The 19,611-nt window shown below is 39.2% G+C and overlaps 5 protein-coding genes across 5 annotated transcripts; 4 read left to right on the top strand and 1 right to left on the bottom strand.

Annotated features, from left to right (window-relative positions):
- The first annotated feature begins 3,226 nt into the window (after positions 1 to 3,226).
- Positions 3,227 to 3,927, top strand: LOC125489254 (vitellin-degrading protease-like). The gene is made up of 2 exons (XM_048624520.1): positions 3,227 to 3,295; positions 3,564 to 3,927. Exons 1-2 carry the CDS (start codon positions 3,266 to 3,268, stop codon positions 3,879 to 3,881), a joined length of 348 nt encoding a protein of 115 aa, XP_048480477.1. The 5' UTR covers positions 3,227 to 3,265; the 3' UTR covers positions 3,882 to 3,927.
- Positions 3,928 to 5,404: 1,477 nt separating this feature from the next.
- Positions 5,405 to 7,099, top strand: LOC125489255 (trypsin CFT-1-like; the record flags this gene model as incomplete). The annotated part of the gene is made up of 3 exons (XM_048624521.1): positions 5,405 to 5,586; positions 6,236 to 6,485; positions 6,735 to 7,099. Coding segments are annotated over 3 exons (753 nt in total), but the record flags the coding sequence as incomplete, so codon positions are not given.
- An 876-nt stretch (positions 7,100 to 7,975) lies between these two features.
- LOC125489236 (trypsin CFT-1-like) lies at positions 7,976 to 9,180 on the top strand. The gene is made up of 3 exons (XM_048624434.1): positions 7,976 to 8,093; positions 8,336 to 8,513; positions 8,973 to 9,180. The coding sequence occupies exons 1-3, from the start codon at positions 8,048 to 8,050 to the stop codon at positions 9,178 to 9,180; spliced, it is 432 nt and encodes a 143-aa protein (XP_048480391.1). The 5' UTR covers positions 7,976 to 8,047.
- A 2,117-nt stretch (positions 9,181 to 11,297) lies between these two features.
- Positions 11,298 to 13,111, top strand: LOC119694035 (trypsin, alkaline C). The gene is made up of 4 exons (XM_048624518.1): positions 11,298 to 11,440; positions 11,695 to 11,869; positions 12,325 to 12,574; positions 12,731 to 13,111. Exons 1-4 carry the CDS (start codon positions 11,395 to 11,397, stop codon positions 13,049 to 13,051), a joined length of 792 nt encoding a protein of 263 aa, XP_048480475.1. The 5' UTR covers positions 11,298 to 11,394; the 3' UTR covers positions 13,052 to 13,111.
- An 865-nt stretch (positions 13,112 to 13,976) lies between these two features.
- Positions 13,977 to 16,169, bottom strand: LOC119694034 (trypsin CFT-1). Its single transcript, XM_048624516.1, has 4 exons — positions 16,098 to 16,169; positions 15,171 to 15,354; positions 14,615 to 14,861; positions 13,977 to 14,376 (listed from the first exon to the last, which is right to left on the bottom strand). Exons 1-4 carry the CDS (start codon positions 16,138 to 16,140, stop codon positions 14,047 to 14,049), a joined length of 804 nt encoding a protein of 267 aa, XP_048480473.1. The 5' UTR covers positions 16,141 to 16,169; the 3' UTR covers positions 13,977 to 14,046.
- Positions 16,170 to 19,611: the final 3,442 nt, after the last annotated feature.

Raw genomic sequence — 19,611 nt, 5'->3', positions numbered from 1 at the left:
TTGACATATTGTATTTCCTGCCTATCTACCTCAACCCTACGTTTCGTGCTGTTGGTCATGTCTGTTGTCTTCGAACGGTTCACCTTTAGTCCAACTTCAAGGCTTGCCGTGGATAGCTCTCGCAACATTTGATGGAGCTCGGGCGTTGAGTGGGAGAATAGGGCAATATCGTCCGCAAAACCGAGGTTTGACTATTTTTTACTTCCGAAATTGATGTCCTTGTCCTCCCAGGACTGTGTCAACTTCTTGAAGACTTCTTTGAGGAAAATTGTAAAGCGTGTACAGCGAGGGTCGCCTTGTATGACACCCTTTTCAATCGGAAATGTTGGATTGGACCAGTACCAGGTTTTTCCAATTTCACGTTGGCTGAGCTGTTTATGTAGATAGTACCAACGAGTTCGATGTAAGTTGGATGAATTTTGTGAATTGCTTGATGGTAGATACTGTCGAAACCTTTTGTATAGTCAATAAATACATGGTAAAGTGGTGTGTTAAGCTCTATGAACTTTTCAATAATCTGATTGAGCGTGTATAGAGGGTTTGCGGTAGAATATCTAGGTCGGAAACCGGCTTGTTCTGGTGGTTGATGTTAGTTCAGCAGAGGACGGATGCGATTGTGAATTATTTATACATGTGTGATGTCAAGCTAACGGGTATATAGTTTCCGAGGTCGGATTTCTCACCCTTTTTATGGAGAAGTAAGTATAATGTGAGAATTACAGAATTTACGGGGAATTTTTCCTGAAATTAAAACGTGAATAAAGTGGGCTCACCTATTTTTAAGAGGAAAAGCCCCAGTATGAATCGAGTGCTGGTGATTGTGAAACAGCTGAGGAAAATTATCATCCCCAAGCAGTTCAAGATGATCCTTACATAGCTACGGATAAGATGATACCAATTTACTTAATTATTTACTGCCCGCAAACAGTAAATTCACTGCTGTCCGATCACGTTGACTCCCCCGCGATGCCATTCACCCCTAGAACTAGAGAATTTACTGATTGTGGTCAGTCAATGAAGGAAATTGCTGTCATCTTATCCGTAGCCATGTAAGGATCCTCTCAAACTGCTTCGCGATGGTCATTATCCTCAGCTGTTTGACAATCACCAGCATTCGGTTGATGCTAGGACTTTCCCTTTGCAGTTAATGTAACTTTTAACTGTTGAGGTAGCTGTTAATGCAGAAATTTAATGTTTGATGTGGATTCTGCGGCTGACTTCGTTTGTATGTTTGGTAACTCATGCTAATGGCTGGAAAAACATAATTCCAAACCTACCCGCATGGTACCGTGCTCCCATCGTCACCTGCCTCTGGCAGTAGAGTTGATGAACAAAAAAAGTACTTAAGTACATAATTTTACATTGTTTTTTAGCACATAGTTTTAAAAACATAATAAATTAGCAAAAATATACTGAAAAATCATAAATTTATTTATTTTTCATTGAAAATACGTAATATTAGGAAAGAACAACGACGTATCCTAAAATAATTCCAAAGAATAACGACGGTTATCTACATACGTCTACCACTTATCCATAAAACAATGACGGTATATACAAAACACCAATAGTTAGGACAAAGAACATAGTCGCATTTGAAATACCGTCACTAAATTTAACAAACAAACAATATTGTTTTTTTAATACACCGTGCCTAATTATAACTAACTTCTCAATGATTTTAGCGAAAACTAGGGCTTTTATTTTTTTAAAACAAAGTTCCAAGAATAACGACGGATTTAAGAGACCGTCTATGTTCTATGGGAGAAGTATTAAAAAAATATTTACATGGAAAACAGAACTTTTTAAATAATAATTATAGCAAAAAAACATTTTAAGTACTCATTACGTGTTCCATGTGCTCCTACAGAGAACACTGACAGAACAAACAAACCGTCGCGCGGGAGCGGGTCGCGGGGGGCGAGGGTCACCGCGGAACATCGACGGGACGGCACAAGCGCCCATGTTCTACGCGAAAAAATCAAAACCGTCAGTGTTCGACTCTGTATTTCGCTTATTATAAAAGATTTTTAAAAAAACTTTTGTTGTATAGGTAAATAATGAAATTTTAAAGAAGAATCTGCAATAATCCGAAAATCGAAAAAAATCAGATCCGTCACTGTTCTACGACTGCGACGAAATATCTGTGTTTAAACAAATATCTGCCCCAGCCGGGAATCGAACCCGGGACCATCGGCTCAGTAGTCAGGGTCACTAACCACTACGCCATTCGGCCGCCATAACATATCTACTTATATACATACATATCTACAAAAACATATCTACTTAAATATACTTTTGTCCTTCGAGACGCTCCTCAATGACATAGTTTCAATATAATTTTTCATTCCTTTTCGAATATTACGATTACGATAGTTAACAATGCTATTATCACTGTTGTATCAAACAGACAGGAAACCATAACAAAGTACCACAGAACACATTGATACAAGTTTGGACTGGAATTTTAAAAAGGCTAACTTTGCCTTGCTGAACAATCTGCTATCCAACGCCGATTGGTCACAGGTACTGGTTCATAATAATGCCGACTTGGCCGTTGAGTCTTTTTATAGCATTGTATATGATATTTTCAATAAGTCAGTTCCCAGAAAGAACAGGCCTAAGTCATTATCTCGGTCGTATCCTGTATGGTTTTCTGGTGATTTATTTAAGGATATGAATCTTAAAGCAAACCTCCACAGGAAATGGAAAGCTAGCAAAAATCCAACCATATATAGAGCGTACAGTGAACTGCGTAAGAATGTTAAGCATAAACTGTCCAAAGCGTATACAGCTCATACCTATTCGATCGAGAACCATTTAAGGTCGAATCCCCGCGCTTTTTGGAAACACATGTCAGAGTTAAGGTCAAAAGGAGGTTTTGAGACTAGCGTTTCTTATAAGGGTATTGAGTGCACTGGCAAAGGCTCGGCAGACGCATTTGCAGACTTTTTTGCTAGTGTATTCTTAGAAAGCACCCCCTCACTTGACGCTGATATTGTAAATCGCTCATGCACAGATAAGACTGCCAGCTTAATACATGTAGGTCAAATATCGAAAGAGAATATTGCAAGAGCATTACACCAGTTAAAGCCTCGTAGTGCAATTGGACCAGACAATCTTCCTCCGTACATTTTAAAAGCTTGCAGTAGTTCATTCATTGAGCCACTTTATTACATTTTCAATTTATCTCTGTCATCATGTATGTAACTGGCAGTTAGTTAGCATCCCAGCCAGTGTGTATCCGATAGCAGATGGGACTGAAATGACTGCGATTGGTTGGGGCGATTTGTATGTAAGTATATAATATTATTTTGCCAGAGTTTTTTACGGTTCTGAGGTTGAGAGGCAGACATAATTAGATATCTTCTCATACAAAGGAGGAGGAGGAGTTTAAATTTAAAGAGTTTTCGTATCAAAATCACAAACGTGAACATAAATACCTCTCCCGTGTAGTTAAATATTCCAACCTTTTTACACTTCATTCACTGACCAGAAACCTTCATTTTAAAGTTTTGAACAACCAACTCTACTTTTTATTCTAAGTCTGTCTTCTTTTACAGGCTGGAGGTCCTGCCCCGGAGATCCTGCAAGAAGTCCAGCTCAACAAAGTGAACACGCCAGTTTGCGCCGAACGCTACACAGCCCTCAACGCTACATTAACTAGCCCGTTACCTACAGTTACTGATAGAATGATATGCGCTGGCACCGACACCGGCGGCAAGGGTACTTGCAACAGAGACTCGGGAGGTCCCCTCATATTGAATGACGACATCGTAGTTGGTGTCGTCTCGTGGGGTTACTGCCCTGATACATCGTACCCCGGTGTCAACTCACTCGTCAGTGCCTATAGTGAATGGATTGTTGAAAATGCTTCTTAGATACGATTCTTCTGCCCTATATAAATAAACACGGAATAATGTGTAATTTGTGTTTTTATTTACAAACCATATGACGCTCAAGCCTATATGAGTACCTCAGAATGATAACCTGGTGCTATATTATTATACTTACTAAATCCTTGGGAGTGGTACGACTGAAGTGTGAACATTAGGTAAACCCATTGACTTATATATTACTATCCGAAGGACAGGCCCAACCGCTCTAGAAAATGACACCGTCGCGTTGGCCCTAAAATCTCATAAATCTGTCATAATATGTATGAATTAGGGCCAGCGCGCGGGTGCCATTTTCTTTCGACCAAATGTTCTGACGGGCGTATCCTTCCTTTTGAAATCATTGGGTAAACGTATGTAACTACGCTTATAAACCCACACGCACTTTCATAAAATAAATAATAATTGTACGAGTACACTGGTACGGTCAGGTGCAGATAAACCTGACCTCCCTCTCATAGTAACAATGTTTCTGAGAGGGGTCAGGTCTATCTGCCCTTTACTGTACCTCTTAACAGTTTGCGAGGAAGAGTCGGGGTACTAGCTAGAGTTTCTTTCCGGGGGAGTCAACTCCAACAGCCGCCTTAAAATAATTCCCATCTTCCACAGCTCGATATTTTCCTCAATCAGGAAAGTAATGCCAAAGACTACAATAAAATTAATTATACATACTTATAACTGGCAAAGCAGCGGTGATAATGATAAGGCTAATAAGTAATCTTGGGTTTTGGTCTACGAAAACTTCTGATCAGGGCCGCAGCCTTGTAGTTAGGTACTTGACGCCCAGGTCCACTTGTGTCTGTCACAATGCCATAAAGACGCTATAAGTACTATTAAAAGAGACCCGTGTATCACATTGTACAAAGCCACCCGAGAGAGCCACTCACAGGAAGTTCGCTCCTTCTCTGAATTGGATAGCGCAAGAAGTAGAACTTACTATTTTCAAAAGGGATTTTGAAGGTAGGTACTTAGGAACTTATTTTCAACACTACGATTCAACATTCTGCATGTAATGTGACAAAAATATTGGATAGTCTTAGTCATGGTATGAAATAAAGAGTCAACAAAAAATATCGTCGACCTTATGAATCATCGACCGATCCTCATCATAAACAAAATCATGATCCTATACCTACCTATTGTAGCGTATAACGTAAGTATGTAAAAACCGCCTAATCACTTGGTTGATAAGATTTTAGGGGATTATTTTTTTAATTTTTAGGGAGTTGATAAAGATTCTTATTGGTATAAAGAGCCCTATCTAGTATCTAATAAATCATTGTTAATTAGCAATGCATAGCACTATAACTTTCTTTACGGTGATCAGTGTCGCCCTTGGTAAGTACTCGTAGTTATCGCAATTCCACTAAATTGCTTATATTTTAAATGTTCAAAAGTAATCGCAGAAGAAAATGGCATCCTTTTACTGAATAATTAAATTAGAGGTTAAGAAAAAGGCTTTTTCAGAATCACTTAAAATATTTACCTAGTTAAGTACCTATTAACTTTCAGCGGCGTCGGTGCCTGCGCCAGCGCAGCAGCGTATAGTCGGCGGCCGACCCACCACAGTCAACAAGTACCCGTTTGCTGCGAACATCCAAATCAATGAGTTCGGCATAGTATGGGACTCCGCATGTGGAGGTTCCTTGATCAGTGCCACCGCTGTGCTGTCCGCTGCTCATTGCTTCGGGTATGTATACCTTTTATACTAGTGAAAGTTTAGGTTAAGTACGACTGAAATCCCCTACGTCTCCAACATCTGCCAGCTTACTGCATTCCTAACAAATTGTTGTCTTATTAGTCTTGTTTTCGAGCTGGGTATAATAATGACTACGACTGTCTTGCGAAAGCCACTATGGAGAGAGAAATAAATGCGTTTAACAATGTGGACCCTAACTTACTACCTACGAGTATTAGCTGTTTTATAAAAATCCAAGTTATCTCTTCCTACTGTCAGCTGGTTATCTTCTTATTTTCGGGGTCATGAGTAGGTGATTCGGCGCAGCTCAGTATTAACTGACTGTTTTGTCTGCTGGCGTACCTCAAGGCGCTATCCTCTCACCTTTACTTTTGTATTCTTTTATTAATTTTGTATCCCGAAAGAGTGTAACTTACTTAGGGCGTCTTGCACAACAAAGTTAATCAAAATTAAATAGTTTGTCTCTTGCTCTGACAGTATAATGTCAGAGCAAAAGGTCATAGATTTAATTTTGTTTAACTTTGTTGTGCAAGACGACCTTAGTCTTTTTGAAATACTTTTGTTCTATGACAAATTTTCAACTCCCCATAGTAAAAAGTCACACGACCGAAAAAGTAAAGTACCCGTTTATTTTTTACAGTTTTCCAGCCAGGTCATACGGCGTTCGACTTGGAAGCTCTTCCGCTATCAGCGGAGGAACCGTCTACAATGTGGCTTCATACGTGCGCCACCCAGAATATACCAATCTTGTCGAGAATGACGTGGCGATACTGAAACTGGCCAGACCTGCAATATTCGGTGACGTAGTAAGAGCTGCTAGCATCCCAGCACGTGTATACCCGATAGCAGACGGGACTGAATTGACTGCGATTGGTTGGGGAATTTTGAATGTAAGTATATTTTCCAAGTTTTATTAAGATGTTTTGGGTTATAAGTGCCAATAATAGTTAATAAATAAAAAGATTCATTTTTTATTCCCATACTTACGAAAAAACATTCATACATTTACATACATTCCCTGACCAGAAACTTTCGTGTTAAATGGTGTTAAATAACTGCCTTCTCCACAGTATATAACTCTGTGGAGTAGGCTCAACACCTGTGAACCAGTGAAATATTTTTTCTGTCTGCTTTTACAGTCTGGAGGTACTGGGCCGGAAATCCTGCAAGAGGTCCAGTTTAACAAAGTCAACACGGCGGTTTGTGCCGAACGCTACAGAGCTCTACACGCTAACACAACTCTTGAGAATCGTAAAGTCACCGATAGAATGTTATGCGCTGGCGGCGACGGCGGCAAGGCTACTTGCAGTGGAGACTCGGGGGGTCCCATCTTAATAAATGGCGATATTGTAGTTGGAATCGTCTCTTGGGGCCACCCTAATTGCTTCGAGCCGATGTACCCTAGCGTCAACTCACTCGTCAGTGCCTTTAGTGACTGGATCGTTGAAAATGCTTCTTAGATACGAATCTTCTGCGTTATACAAATAAATACGTGATAATTAAATATGTTTATCATTTCACGATAAGGTGTTTTAATTTTACAAACCATATTATGACGCCCAATCCTACATAGACGTATCTCAAAATAGTACCCTGCTGGGTTTTCATGTATATAAATCCTTGGGAATGGGACGACAGGTGTGAACATTAAACCTAAACTACGTTTATAAACCTGATACAATAATTATCATAAAATGGTACATATTACACTGTTATCTCTTACTTAACAACTCTGCTGGGTAGTCCCTGAAACTCCAACAGCCACTGCTCGACATTCTGCTCGATACTGTGATCAAGCAAGAAGACAAAGTCAAAGATTACCTACCTACAAACTACAATATAATTATACAACTAGCGAAGCAGCAATGATAAGTAATCTTGGACTTTGGTCGACGAAAACTTCTGCTCATGGGTACAGCTTTTAGCCCTTACTTGACACTGCCAAGATGTCGACGGCCCGGGTCCGCTTAGTGATTATAATAGAGGCTAGAGACCCGTGTAGGTGAAGCAAATTAAAGAAAGCTCTACTCGAGAGGGCCACGCACTGGAAGTTCACCCCCACTCAGAATTGAATAGCGCAAGCAGTAGAACTAATGATTTTGAAAAGTGTAATTTTCTAAGTATCATTAGGTATTCAAGTACTTACCTATTTTGTAATACAATTTATACAATTCAACATTCTGCATGCAATATAACAAATATTGGATAGTCTTGGTCATGGAATTGAAATAAAGAGTCGATAAAACAATATCATTTATCTTCTATGATTATGTAAACATACTCATCATAAACAAAATCATGATCCTATACCTACCATACCTGTAAAACGTATTTAAAAACTGTCTAATCACTGGGTTGATAAGATAGTTGTGATTTTTAGGGAGTTGATAAAAATTCTTATAATGGTATAAAGAGCACTATCTAGTATCTAATAAATCATTGTTAATTAGCAATGCATAGTGCTATAACTTTTTTAACGGTGATCAGTGTCGCTCTTTGTAAGTACTCGTAGTTATTGCAATTCCACTAAATTGCATAAGTATATTTTAAATTTTCATTAAATCCTTGGTTTAGTACCTACATGATAAACCTACTGCACAGATTGCTGAGCTGAGCCAGCCGTCACATAAAAAAAATTAAAAAAAAATGCATCCTTTTATTGAAGAATTAAATTAGAGGTTAACAAAAAGGCAGAGCATATTTCAGTATCACTTAAAATTTGTTACCTATTCACTTTCAGCGGCGTCGGTGCCTGCGCCAGTGCAGCAGCGTATAGTCGGCGGCCGACCCACCACAGTCGACAAGTACCCGTTTGCTGGGAACATCCAAATCAACGAGTTCGGCATAGTCTGGAACTCCGCATGTGGGGGTTCCTTGATCAGTGCCACCGCTGTACTGTCCGCTGCTCATTGCTTCAGGTACATAATTATTATAATACCGAAAGTTTAAGTTATCCCCTACGTCTCAAACATCAGCCAACTTTTATTAACGCGTTCCTTTGAAATTTGTTGTCTTAATTTATTACCTATTTGACCTGGGAATATGACTTCGATTCTTCGACTGTCTTGCATAAGTCACAGAGGACATAAGCCAAAATTATGACCGTGCTTGTCCTTTAGTAATGCGTTTAACGCTGTGGACCCTAACTTACTACCTTCCTTATAACCTAGTTTTATTAAAATCCAAGTTCTCTCTACCTGTTGTCAGCTAGGATTGCCAGTAGGTGATTCGACGCTCCTCGGTATTATCTGACTACTCTGTTTTGTCTGCTGGCGTACCTCAAGGCGTTATCTTCCCACCTTTACTTTTATCAACTTTGAACCTCTTTTGTTCTATGAAAAATATTCACCCGTCTTCATACCCGTTTTTTTTTTCAGTTTTCCAGCCAGGTCATACGGCGTTCGACTTGGAAGTGCTTCTGCTAGCAGTGGAGGAACCGTCTACAATGTGGCTTCATACGTGCACCACCCTGACTGGACCTTTGTAGACGAAGGTGACGTGGCCATAGTGAAACTTGCCACGCCCGTCATATTCAGTGTCGGGGTCGATACTGTTATCAAGCAAGAAGACAAAGTCAAAGATTAGGGTAACGTAACGTACCTTGGGACGCTTGTACCTCGGGACATTGATTGTATTTTAAAAACCGGCTAAATAAACACATTAAAATTCTACCCTAGGCATAGTATTTTACTCGCTTGGCAAAACTAGTGAGTCTCGTGATCATACCAGCATCTAGTGTGTGGTGAAGACAGTATAAAGTTTTTTGGAGTCAAAAGTAGCTTTTGTATAGTTTTTTGTGTTGCTTTATCTCATTGAGTCATGCTCAAAATAAAGACATGGATGTCACGTATAACTTTTCAGTTATTTAATTGTATGACATGGCAATTATCTGAAAGATTCCTATTAATTAAAAATAAAGATATTTTAATTTTGGTTTTATATTGCTTTTTTGTACCTTGGAACACGATTAAATTTGTACCTTGGGACACTGTTTCCTATGGCTTTGTACTATGGAAAATGCAAACATCTAAATAACGCCTTATATCTCTGTTCTTATTAGTGCCAGAGTGAAAATAGACAGAAGAGAGATGCAGTAAATAAATAAGAACAGAGATATAATGCGTTATTTAGAAGTTTGCATTTTCCATAGTACAAAGCTATAAGAAACAGTGTCCCAAGGTACAAACGTGTAACGTACCTTGGGTCAAAACAAACATTTTTACTTTTATCTTAATTTGATAAAATCTGGCCATACTAAAGCTTAAGCACAAATACTAGTGATAAAAGATTATATATCCTACCGAATAAAGAAAATTTCACATTAATATCTTAGTTGTACGCTGCGATAGCTTCATTCAAAGTTGGGGTAGTCGAAAATGTCCCTAGGTACGTTACGTTACCCTACCTACAAACTAAAATATAATTATACAACTAGCGAAGCAGCAGTGATAAGTAATCTTGGACTTCGGTCGACGAAATCTTCTGCTCATGGGTACAGCTTTTAGCCTTTACTTGACACTGCCAAGATCTCGACGGCCCGGGTCCGCTTAGTGATTATAATAGAGGCTAGAGACCCGTGTAGGTGAAGCAAATTATAGAAAGCTCTACTCGAGAGGGCCACGCACTGGAAGGTTCACCCCCACTCAGAATTGAATAGCGCAAGCAGTAGAACTAATTATTTTGAAAAGTGTAATTTTCTAAGTATCATTAGGTATTTAAGTACTTACCTATTTTATAATACAATTTATACAATTCAACATTCTGCATGCAATATAACAAATATTGGATAGTCTTGGTCATGGAATTGAAATAAAGAGTCGATAAAACAATATCATTGGGTTCTACCTTTTTTGGCATAAGATTTTTTTGCCTAATCTCGTATTGCATAGTAACGTTTGGTCAAAGTCTCGTTACGCCGAAAATCGTATGGCATAAATCTCGTTTAGTAAAAAGTTATTTCGCATAACATTGTTTAGCCTAATAATGGTATGGCCAAATCTTGAATAGCCTAATAATGCTATGGCATAGGTTTATACAAAGTAATAATATTCGTTTGGCTTTAACTTTGACGGAGCGTCTCCCTACATAGCGCAAACTGGTGCCTTGTATTGTTTCCGCTGTTTGGAAAACGCTCCGCTCCGCTTCGGTGCGCTCCGCTTTGGTTTTGATGAACATGTGCACCTAACACGCTCCTCCTCGCTTTGCTCGTCGTCGCACCTATTTTTAGGTTTCGATCTCATGGGGTTTGTAATAATTATATTGGTCGTTAACTTTCGATTTTTTGATCATACAATATCGTGATTTTCGGGATGTAGGAGAAAAATACCACAATTTATACATTTACTACATACTTAATATATTATTTATTAAGATAACATTAGGATAAACAAGATTATACATAGGTATAGACGAACATAAATTTGAGCAAACGAAACTTAGGTGTTTAAAGATTGTGCCTAAAGAGTTTTAGACGAAACGAACCTTATGCCACATAAGTCATGGCAAAGTGATGGTTCGGCCAAAAAAGTTTAGACCATACGAGTTATGCGAAATGAGTTTTGGTCAATAAAGATTATGCCAGATGAGCGGAACCCATATCATTGACCTTATATGATTATGTAAACATACTCATCATAAACAAAATCATGATCCTATACCTACCATACCTGTAAAACGTATTTAAAAACTGTCTAATCACTGGATTGATAAGATAGTTGTGATTTTTAGGGAGTTGATAAAGATTCTTATAATGGTATAAAGAGCACTATCTAGTATCTAATAAATCATTGTTAATTAGCAATGCATAGTGCTATAACTTTTTTAACGGTGATCAGTGTCGCTCTTGGTAAGTAGGTACTCGTAGTTATCGCAATTCTACTAAAGTGCATAAGTATATTTTAAATTTTCATTAAATCCTTGGTTTAGTACCTACATGATAAACCTACTGCACAGATTGCTGAGCTGAGCCAGCCGTCACATAAAAAAAATAAAAAAAAAATGCATCCTTTTATTGAAGAATTAAATAAGAGGTTAACAAAAAGGCAGAAAGGCAGAGCATATTTCAGTATCACTTAAAATTTGTTACCTATTCACTTTCAGCGGCGTCGGTGCCTGCGCCAGTGCAGCGTATAGTCGGCGGCCGACCCACCACAGTCGACAAGTACCCGTTTGCTGGGAACATCCAAATCAACGAGTTCGGCATAGTCTGGAACTCCGCATGTGGGGGTTCCTTGATCAGTGCCACCGCTGTATTGTCCGCTGCTCATTGCTTCAGGTACATAATTATTATAATACCGAAAGTTTAAGTTATCCCCTACGTCTCAAACATCAGCCAACTTTTATTAACGCGTTCCTTTGAAAGTTGTCTTAATTTATTACCTATTTGACCTGGGAATATGACTTCGATTCTTCGACTGTCTTGCAAAAGTCACAGAGGACATAAGCCAAAATTATGACCGTGCTTGTCCTTTAGTAATGCGTTTAACGCTGTGGACCCTAACTTACTACCTTCCTTATAACCTAGTTTTATTAAAATCCAAGTTCTCTCTACCTGCTGTCAGCTACGTTTTCCAGTAGGTGATTCGACGCTCCTCGGTATTATCAGACTACTCTGTTTTGTCTGCTGGCGTACCTCAAGGCGTTATCCTCCCACCTTTACTTTTATCAACTTTGAACCTCTTTTGTTCTATGAAAAATATTCACCCGTCTTCATACCCGTTTTTTTTTCAGTTTTCCAGCCAGGTCATACGGCGTTCGACTTGGAAGTGCTTCTGCTAGCAGTGGAGGAACCGTCTACAATGTGGCTTCATACGTGCACCACCCTGACTGGACCTTTGTAGACGAAGGTGACGTGGCCATAGTGAAACTTGCCACGCCCGTCATATTCAGTGACGTCATAAGACCTGCTCGCATCCCCGCCAGTGTTTACCCGATAGCAGATGGGACTGAGTTGACTGCGATTGGTTGGGGTATTTTGTATGTAAGTATATTTTCTAAGTTTTATTAAGATTTTGTGTGTTGTAGGTAAGCACTAGACATAATAAGGTATACTTAATTATATTCCCATACAAAGATCTCAGTCTAGTAAAACATCTGTGAACCCATGTATAATAAACCCTTCTGTCTTCTATTACAGTCTGGTGGTCCTGGACCGGAGATCCTGCAAGAAGTCCAGATGAACAAAGTTAACACGACGATTTGCGCCGAACGCTACAGAACTCTATTCGCTGAAACAACTCTTCAGAAACGAGAAGTCACCGATAGAATGTTATGTGCTGGCGGCGACGGCGGCAAGGCTACTTGCAGTGGAGACTCGGGGGGTCCCATCTTAATAAATGGCGATATTGTAGTTGGAATCGTCTCCTGGGGACACCCTAATTGCTTCGAGCCGACGTACCCTAGCGTCAACTCACTCGTCAGTGCCTATAGTGACTGGATTGTTGAAAATGCATCTTAGATACTAAAATTGTGATTATGTACGGTTTTTATACTTAATAAATATCTGATATGTAATAATTTTTGTGTTCATGATTATTATTACAATCTATGACGCAAAATCTTATGTAGGTATATTCGTACCTAAAATGCTACCCTGGTGCATTGTAAATCCTTGTAAGTGGGACCTCCTTGAAGGTGAAGCTTGCGTGAAACCACAACTGGGTTAACATTAAATCTACCTAGGTACGATTACCCACACTCATTAGCCACACTGATGTTCTACATTTTTTTTACTGACTCTCGTGAACCCACCAACCTATAATGTAGCCCCGTATGGAGGGGAATGCTTAGAAAAACAGTTTAGACCTTTTTTTGGTAATAATATGGATAAAAGGTTTCACTCAAATGAGGTTAACTTGAGGAAACTTGTCAGTAAGGTTAAGGTAATTATTTACACCCGCAGATGTATATTGAAGAAATTGCTGTAAACAATAAGGCTACCCATTGTGTACGAACCAAGACCAGAGGTAGTAGTGTAGTCAGATCATATTTCCTCACAACCCATCACGTCTCCACTGCTGGAGCACGAGTCTCCTTTTAATGAAGGGTTTCTAGGCCTACTCCACCACGCTGGCCTAGTTTGGGTTGGAGAGGCAACCCGACTGTCAGATGTTCTCAAGTTGGCCAAAGGCCTCTGACTAGCTAGGCTTAACGACTGCTGCCGAGACAGCAATCGGAACCCACGTCTTAACGTGCTGTACGAAGCACGGAAGCGCCCCGAAAACAACCACTTGAAATCAGGAATTTCAATGACGGTCATATTTAAACTAGTAAATACAATATAGGTACCTATAAAAATTTCGTGTTATGTGTAAGTCTATCTTAAATTATTTCCACCTTCGCTGGTTAGTAAATTATGTCTCATTATGAATAAAAAACCGCAGTTAAAGTTTATAAATATCATATTTATTATCTCTGCAGAAGATGGAGTATATTATTACACCTCTCATGTTATTAATTAGCATTTGCAACAATCCAGTCGCTAACGGCACTGACGTCCGCGTTAACGCCAGGGTACAGAGCCTCTGCACACCCTTCTCCCCACGAGGTGATTCCAACTACGATGTCGTTATCAATTATGACGGGACCACCGGAGTCTCCTTGACAACCGTCCTTGCCTCCCACGTCTAGGATTCCACTGCAGAACATGTTGTCGGTGACGTCAGGCAACTGGAACCATGGTGGCCGCTGCTCGTTGAGGAGCCTGTAGCGTTCGGCACAAATATCTTGGTTGATTTTGTTCACCTGTACTTCTTGTAGGATCTCCGCAGCTGGACCGCCAACCTGCAGAAAGTAACAGAATTAAGTATTTACGTTGAGTTGAGCCTGATATAAGAAGTTAGGAAAGAGAAAGACGTAGCGTGAAGGTAATTGACGGAGAAGGTAAGGCACTGACAGGGTCCGAAGTAAAAAGGAATAAGATATTGAACAGTTAAAAGCTGTCGTTGTATCTTTTGCTAATACTAAACAGACTTCATATGAGCAGGTACTTACAAATAAAAAATTCACAAAGTATACTTACATACAGAGCGCCCCAACCAATCACAGTCAATTTAGTGTCATCTGCAATCGAGAACGAATTGGAGGGTATGCGAGCAGCTTTAATGACGTCACTGTAGACGGCCGGTGTTGCGAGCCTCACGAGGGCTACATCTTTGTCAAGGCTTTTGTATTCAGGGTGGTTCAAGTAAGAGGCTACACTGAAGAGGGTTCCCCCGCTGATTGACGAGGAGCTTCCAAGCCTTACGCGATAGCGACTCGCCGATAAACTACAAACAAATAAAAAATATCCTATAAACAGAATTCTGAGGTTGTAAATCTAATGGTATACCTACTAGATAAGCCGAAAGGGGGTGATTCAAGGGAACATTCTGAACTATTGTTTTATTTTGAAAATTCGCGATATTAGGTACGATAATGTTGCTGCATGATGACTGATGATATTTGACGTTACTGACTAAAATCTATCTATTCAGTTTGCCTTATACCCATATATTGCCTTATACCCATGCTTAAGTAAGTACTTAAGCCTTATTTATGTGTTACATGAAGGTGCATGAACTATTTAAGTAATTTACCCAGCGTCGAAGCAATGCGCAGCGGACAGCACCACAGTATTACTGAGCAAGGATCCCCCACAATGGGGCTGCCAAACGTTGTTGTTGTTAAGCCGTTGGAAATGCGCCGCAAACGGGTACTTGCTGATGGTGGTGGCGCTGCCGCCGATGATACGCTGCTGCGTCGGCTCCGGCACAGACGCCGCTGAAAAAAATAAAGGTTGTGAAAGTTTTTTTTTTAAAGACATTTATTTATAATAAAAAACTTAGGCTATACAATTTTTTTCTGCCAAACTGCGTAACAGTTTGTTGGCAGACGCTCTTAGTTCTAAACTAAAAACTAAGTAGGTACTGACACTTATATTAAATTTAATCTATAAATAATTAAACTAATGGTACAGTTGATATATAACTTATTAGGCCGTGTCCCCAGTAGGCAGACTGTTAGCGACCGACTGAGTTTGCGGCGTGTCGATTTAGTACGCTCTTCCATACATTTGAGTGTCCACAGTAAGCTAGTTTAGTACGCAGTTTGCAGCGTTAAGCGCGCTGACTATAGAATAGAATAGATTTATTTTCAGACCTGGTCCACAGTGTTACTAACTGCCAGTTTCAATAACTCTTTCTACCGATGACTGGTAGTTACTTTCATACGATTTTGACAGGTTGTACCTTTTAATGTGTCAAAATAGTATGAAAGTAACTATCATTCATCGGTAGATAGAGTTATTGAAACTGGCAGTAAATCAGTATCTTGGCGCTAACATTCTGCCCACTGGGGACACGGCCTTAAGTATGTGGTATTAATTTACTAACTATTTAAGTTTATTTGAATTAAGTAAGTACGGACGGGACAATTGACTGTTAATGAACCATTCAGAGTTTGTCAGTTATTTAGTAAGTAGGTAGGTATCTGAGATTAAAAACAGACTTTATTTTCTCACTTACCAAAAGCGACGCTGATCACCGTCAATATTATGGCGCACTTCATTGCTATGTTAAAAGTTCTGAATATGATGAATTAGAAACGGTAGCGCCATTTTATACCAATTATGAATTAAATTTATCAACTTGGGATCGGAAAAACCATAGCTATCTTATCAATCAAAGGTATTAGGGATTTCCTTCCTGTACCTATGTAGGTACTTTTCTAGACTAATTGTCCAAAGTGATTTACGATCATGGCGGTAGTCAATCTCATTGAGATTAGTAGATAAAGTGGGTTATGGTATCAAAGTGTGTTTTGTCAATTCTATTGTCTGTCTGAGTGTAAGTACCTGCTCCTGGCTCTCTCGAATGGAACCTTTGTGCATATCCCCAAGGCTAAAAGTCCCCTCCTAACCTGGGACCATTTCCCACCACGCTGATCTACTACGGGCTGTTGGGTTCAGACATCTAGATGAGCGTGCAGGATCCCTCACGTAAAAGCTATGGTCAACATACCTACATACATTTCAAAGAATTCCATGGTACATGTCAGGGTCTGGAATCGAAGCCGCATCAGATTTCTCTGGCGTGTGAAGCGGACGCTTATTACTTACTAGCTGTTCTCGCAAGCTTCACTTCGCCTTAAAAAGTTTCCCCGTGGGAATTCCGGGATAAAAAGTAGCCTATGTTCTTTCCCAGAGTCTAGACCGTCTGTATACCAAATTTCATTCAAATCCGTTCAGTAGTTTTGTCGTGAAAGAGTAACAGACAGACAGACAGACAGACACAGTTACTTTTGCATTTATAATATTAGTTAGGATTAGGATAGTTAGGATACTCGATTGAGCTACCACCGCTCTATACAGGGTAATTTGTGGTTTACTTGTCTAAGGTAATTTGCAAGTAGACCCTGATCCTTTCAGGGGGTGATAGAGGAATGCGTTTCCAGTCGATTGAACCCTATAATACATAGGTAATCCGAAACATAACCATTTCTAAGATATTTCATATAATTAGGTTTTTTTTTTAATTTTCATCAAATAAGTTAGTACAGTGCGACAAACTTATCTGTTCCGGTGAGAGCAAACTAAATTGATCCATATCTCATTACTTACTAATGAATTGTATATTGTAAAAGATTAGATGAGTTTATTAACACCGCAAGAGCGAATTAACAATACGAGCAAACTAAAAATCTTATAGAATTAAGAAAGCTGCCACCGGAACAAATAAGTTTGTGGCACTGTAAAAATAATAAAAAAGAATGTAATTGACATTTTTTTCGAATAATGCACATTTGATTATTTAAATTAGTTTATTAGGCTGTTACTATGTAAAACAACCAAAAAAAAAAAATACTTATGGCTAGTTTTTTTTCGGTTTTATGTAGGTATAACATTTTAGCAAAAAATTCAAAAAAACTTAAGTACTTAAATATTTTAGAAATTGTTAAGTTTCGGATAATGCATTATATTATAGGGTTCAATCAAGTGGAAATGATTTCCTCTATCACCTCCTGAAAGGATCAGGTGTACTTTTACGAATAACCCTTAAGTTTTCCTATAAAATTAAAATAATTAAAATAAAAACTCTGTAAGTAGGTATACTTAAGTGTAATTATTTCAGAGACATCTCTCGCATAACTAATGTTTGGGTTCCGTGCCTTTAAAAGTATACGGAACCCATTACCTAAGATCACTTTGATGTCCGTCTATGTCTAAGCCGTCTGTTCATGGAAATACCGAGTTGTAACTAATTCTAACCTAAGTATTGAGTAAGGTCTACGCGTATCTCTACTACTACGTACCATACATGTACATAGGTAGGTAAGTACCTACCTATTTGAATTTGGAAATACCTAATAATTAATAAAATACTTACCTAATTCCATTGACATATATATTACTGCGTAAGGACAGGCCCAACCACTGAAGAAAATGGCACCCGCGCGTTGGCCCTAAAATAGACATTTTAGGGCCAACGGTTCTCAGTCGACAGTTGTCTGTGACGGAGAGAGAGTCTTTGTTTCTTGTGAAAATATGCCTATTTTTGTTGTGAAAGGCTACAAAAACTATGATACGAAAGTCAAAAAGGAATATGGAATACTTACCATCCTTAATAAATAAATAAACACATTTTAAAGCGATAATTATTTTACTACCAAAGTCTACAATGGCCGCACGACGTAACCTTGTACGGACGTCCGCATGCAACTCACTCATATTATTATGTACCTACTGTCCGGTGACGGTAAAATATGAACGCACGTACAAGGTTGCGTCGTCAGGATAAGTAGCTCGGCTCTGACATAGTTCCAACAAATTATGACAGATGGCAGTTATTTTGCTTATATGAAGAAGGTTTGAGTAAAATGTTCTGAAGGGCGTATCCTTCCTTTTGAAATCATTGCCTAATTCACATAAGATTAGGTTTTTCCTTGATAAAATGAAACAAAATTTTAATTATAATCTGGAGTCGCTGCATTCTACAAATGCCTTTCGTGGTTTTTGGAAGGCAACCAATAAACTGAATAGCTAGCCGGGACTGCCTGTGAGTGTCAACGGCATCAGTGACTTAACCGGTATTGCGGAAATTTTTAAGGAGCAGTTCACTGTAAACTCACATTTGGGACCATCACAGTGGGACTCATGTGAGGGTAGTGGGGGCCAGGAGGCTATAGTGTCCGATTCTCGGCAATAGATATACGAAAAGTGATAAAATCAATGTCGAGGGGTAGGTCACCTGGCCACGACGACCTGAGCATAGATCACCTCAAGTACGCGGGTCCAGATCTGCCCAGAGTGCTGGCAATGTTCTACACCTTGTGTGTCGGGCACTCGTACTTGCCATCGCCTATGATGAAGACTGTGGTGGTGCCGATTGTGAAAAACAAGACTGCGACAAAAGTGATAAGGGCAATTATAGGCCTATCTCATTAGCCACGATCAGTGCTAAGGTGCTTGACAGTTTGCTTAATACTCAGCTGGACAAATACCTACAAAAACATGACAACCAGTTTGGTTTTAAGCATAGACATTAATTAATATACTAGCGTAGTATATTAATGTCTATGATTTTAAGTCAGGTATATCCACTGAAACAGCGATCATTGGATCATTAATAATAATATAATATAATATGTGGGGACATCTCACACACGGCCATCCGACCCCAAGCTAGGCAGAGCCTGTGTTATGGGTATCGGACAGCTGATATATCTACACAAATACATAGATAGATAGATATTAAATATAAATATCAACACCCAAGACCCGAGTACAAATATTTGTCTTTAAACAAATATCTGCCCCAGCCGGGAATCGAACCCGGGACCTTCGGCATAGCAGTCAGGGCCACTAACCACTACGCCATTAGACCATTGTATTTAAAGCAAACTGTTAAGTACTACACTGACAGATAGCGCCTGTTTTTGCTTGTTTCCTTGACCTGTCGAAGGCATTTTACCTGGTTCATTACTACACACTATGGAAAAAGCTTCATAAAACATCAATGCCAGAGGCACTCATAAGCATTT

This window comes from Plutella xylostella, chromosome 12 (genome assembly GCF_932276165.1).
Source record: "Plutella xylostella chromosome 12, ilPluXylo3.1, whole genome shotgun sequence".
NCBI lineage: Eukaryota > Metazoa > Arthropoda > Insecta > Lepidoptera > Plutellidae > Plutella > Plutella xylostella.
The sequence above is the reverse complement of the archived record's forward strand: the minus strand, read 5'-3'. Positions and strand labels throughout refer to the sequence as shown.

Excerpts from the sequence above, each read along its gene's own strand:
- LOC125489254 (XM_048624520.1), top strand. The coding sequence starts at position 3,266 with ATGACTGCGATTGGTTGGGGCGATTTGTAT. Across the intron at positions 3,296-3,563 it reads TTGGTTGGGGCGATTTGTAT|GCTGGAGGTCCTGCCCCGGA; the intron begins GTAAGTATATAA and ends CTTCTTTTACAG.
- LOC125489236 (XM_048624434.1), top strand. The coding sequence starts at position 8,048 with ATGCATAGTGCTATAACTTTTTTAACGGTGATCAGTGTCGCTCTTT. Across the intron at positions 8,094-8,335 it reads GGTGATCAGTGTCGCTCTTT|CGGCGTCGGTGCCTGCGCCA; the intron begins GTAAGTACTCGT and ends ATTCACTTTCAG. Across the intron at positions 8,514-8,972 it reads TCCGCTGCTCATTGCTTCAG|TTTTCCAGCCAGGTCATACG; the intron begins GTACATAATTAT and ends TTTTTTTTTCAG.
- LOC119694035 (XM_048624518.1), top strand. The coding sequence starts at position 11,395 with ATGCATAGTGCTATAACTTTTTTAACGGTGATCAGTGTCGCTCTTG. Across the intron at positions 11,870-12,324 it reads TCCGCTGCTCATTGCTTCAG|TTTTCCAGCCAGGTCATACG; the intron begins GTACATAATTAT and ends TTTTTTTTTCAG. Across the intron at positions 12,575-12,730 it reads TTGGTTGGGGTATTTTGTAT|TCTGGTGGTCCTGGACCGGA; the intron begins GTAAGTATATTT and ends CTTCTATTACAG.
- LOC119694034 (XM_048624516.1), bottom strand. The coding sequence starts at position 16,140 with ATGAAGTGCGCCATAATATTGACGGTGATCAGCGTCGCTTTTG. Across the intron at positions 15,355-16,097 it reads GGTGATCAGCGTCGCTTTTG|CGGCGTCTGTGCCGGAGCCG; the intron begins GTAAGTGAGAAA and ends TATTTTTTTCAG. Across the intron at positions 14,862-15,170 it reads GCGCATTGCTTCGACGCTGG|TTTATCGGCGAGTCGCTATC; the intron begins GTAAATTACTTA and ends ATTTGTTTGTAG.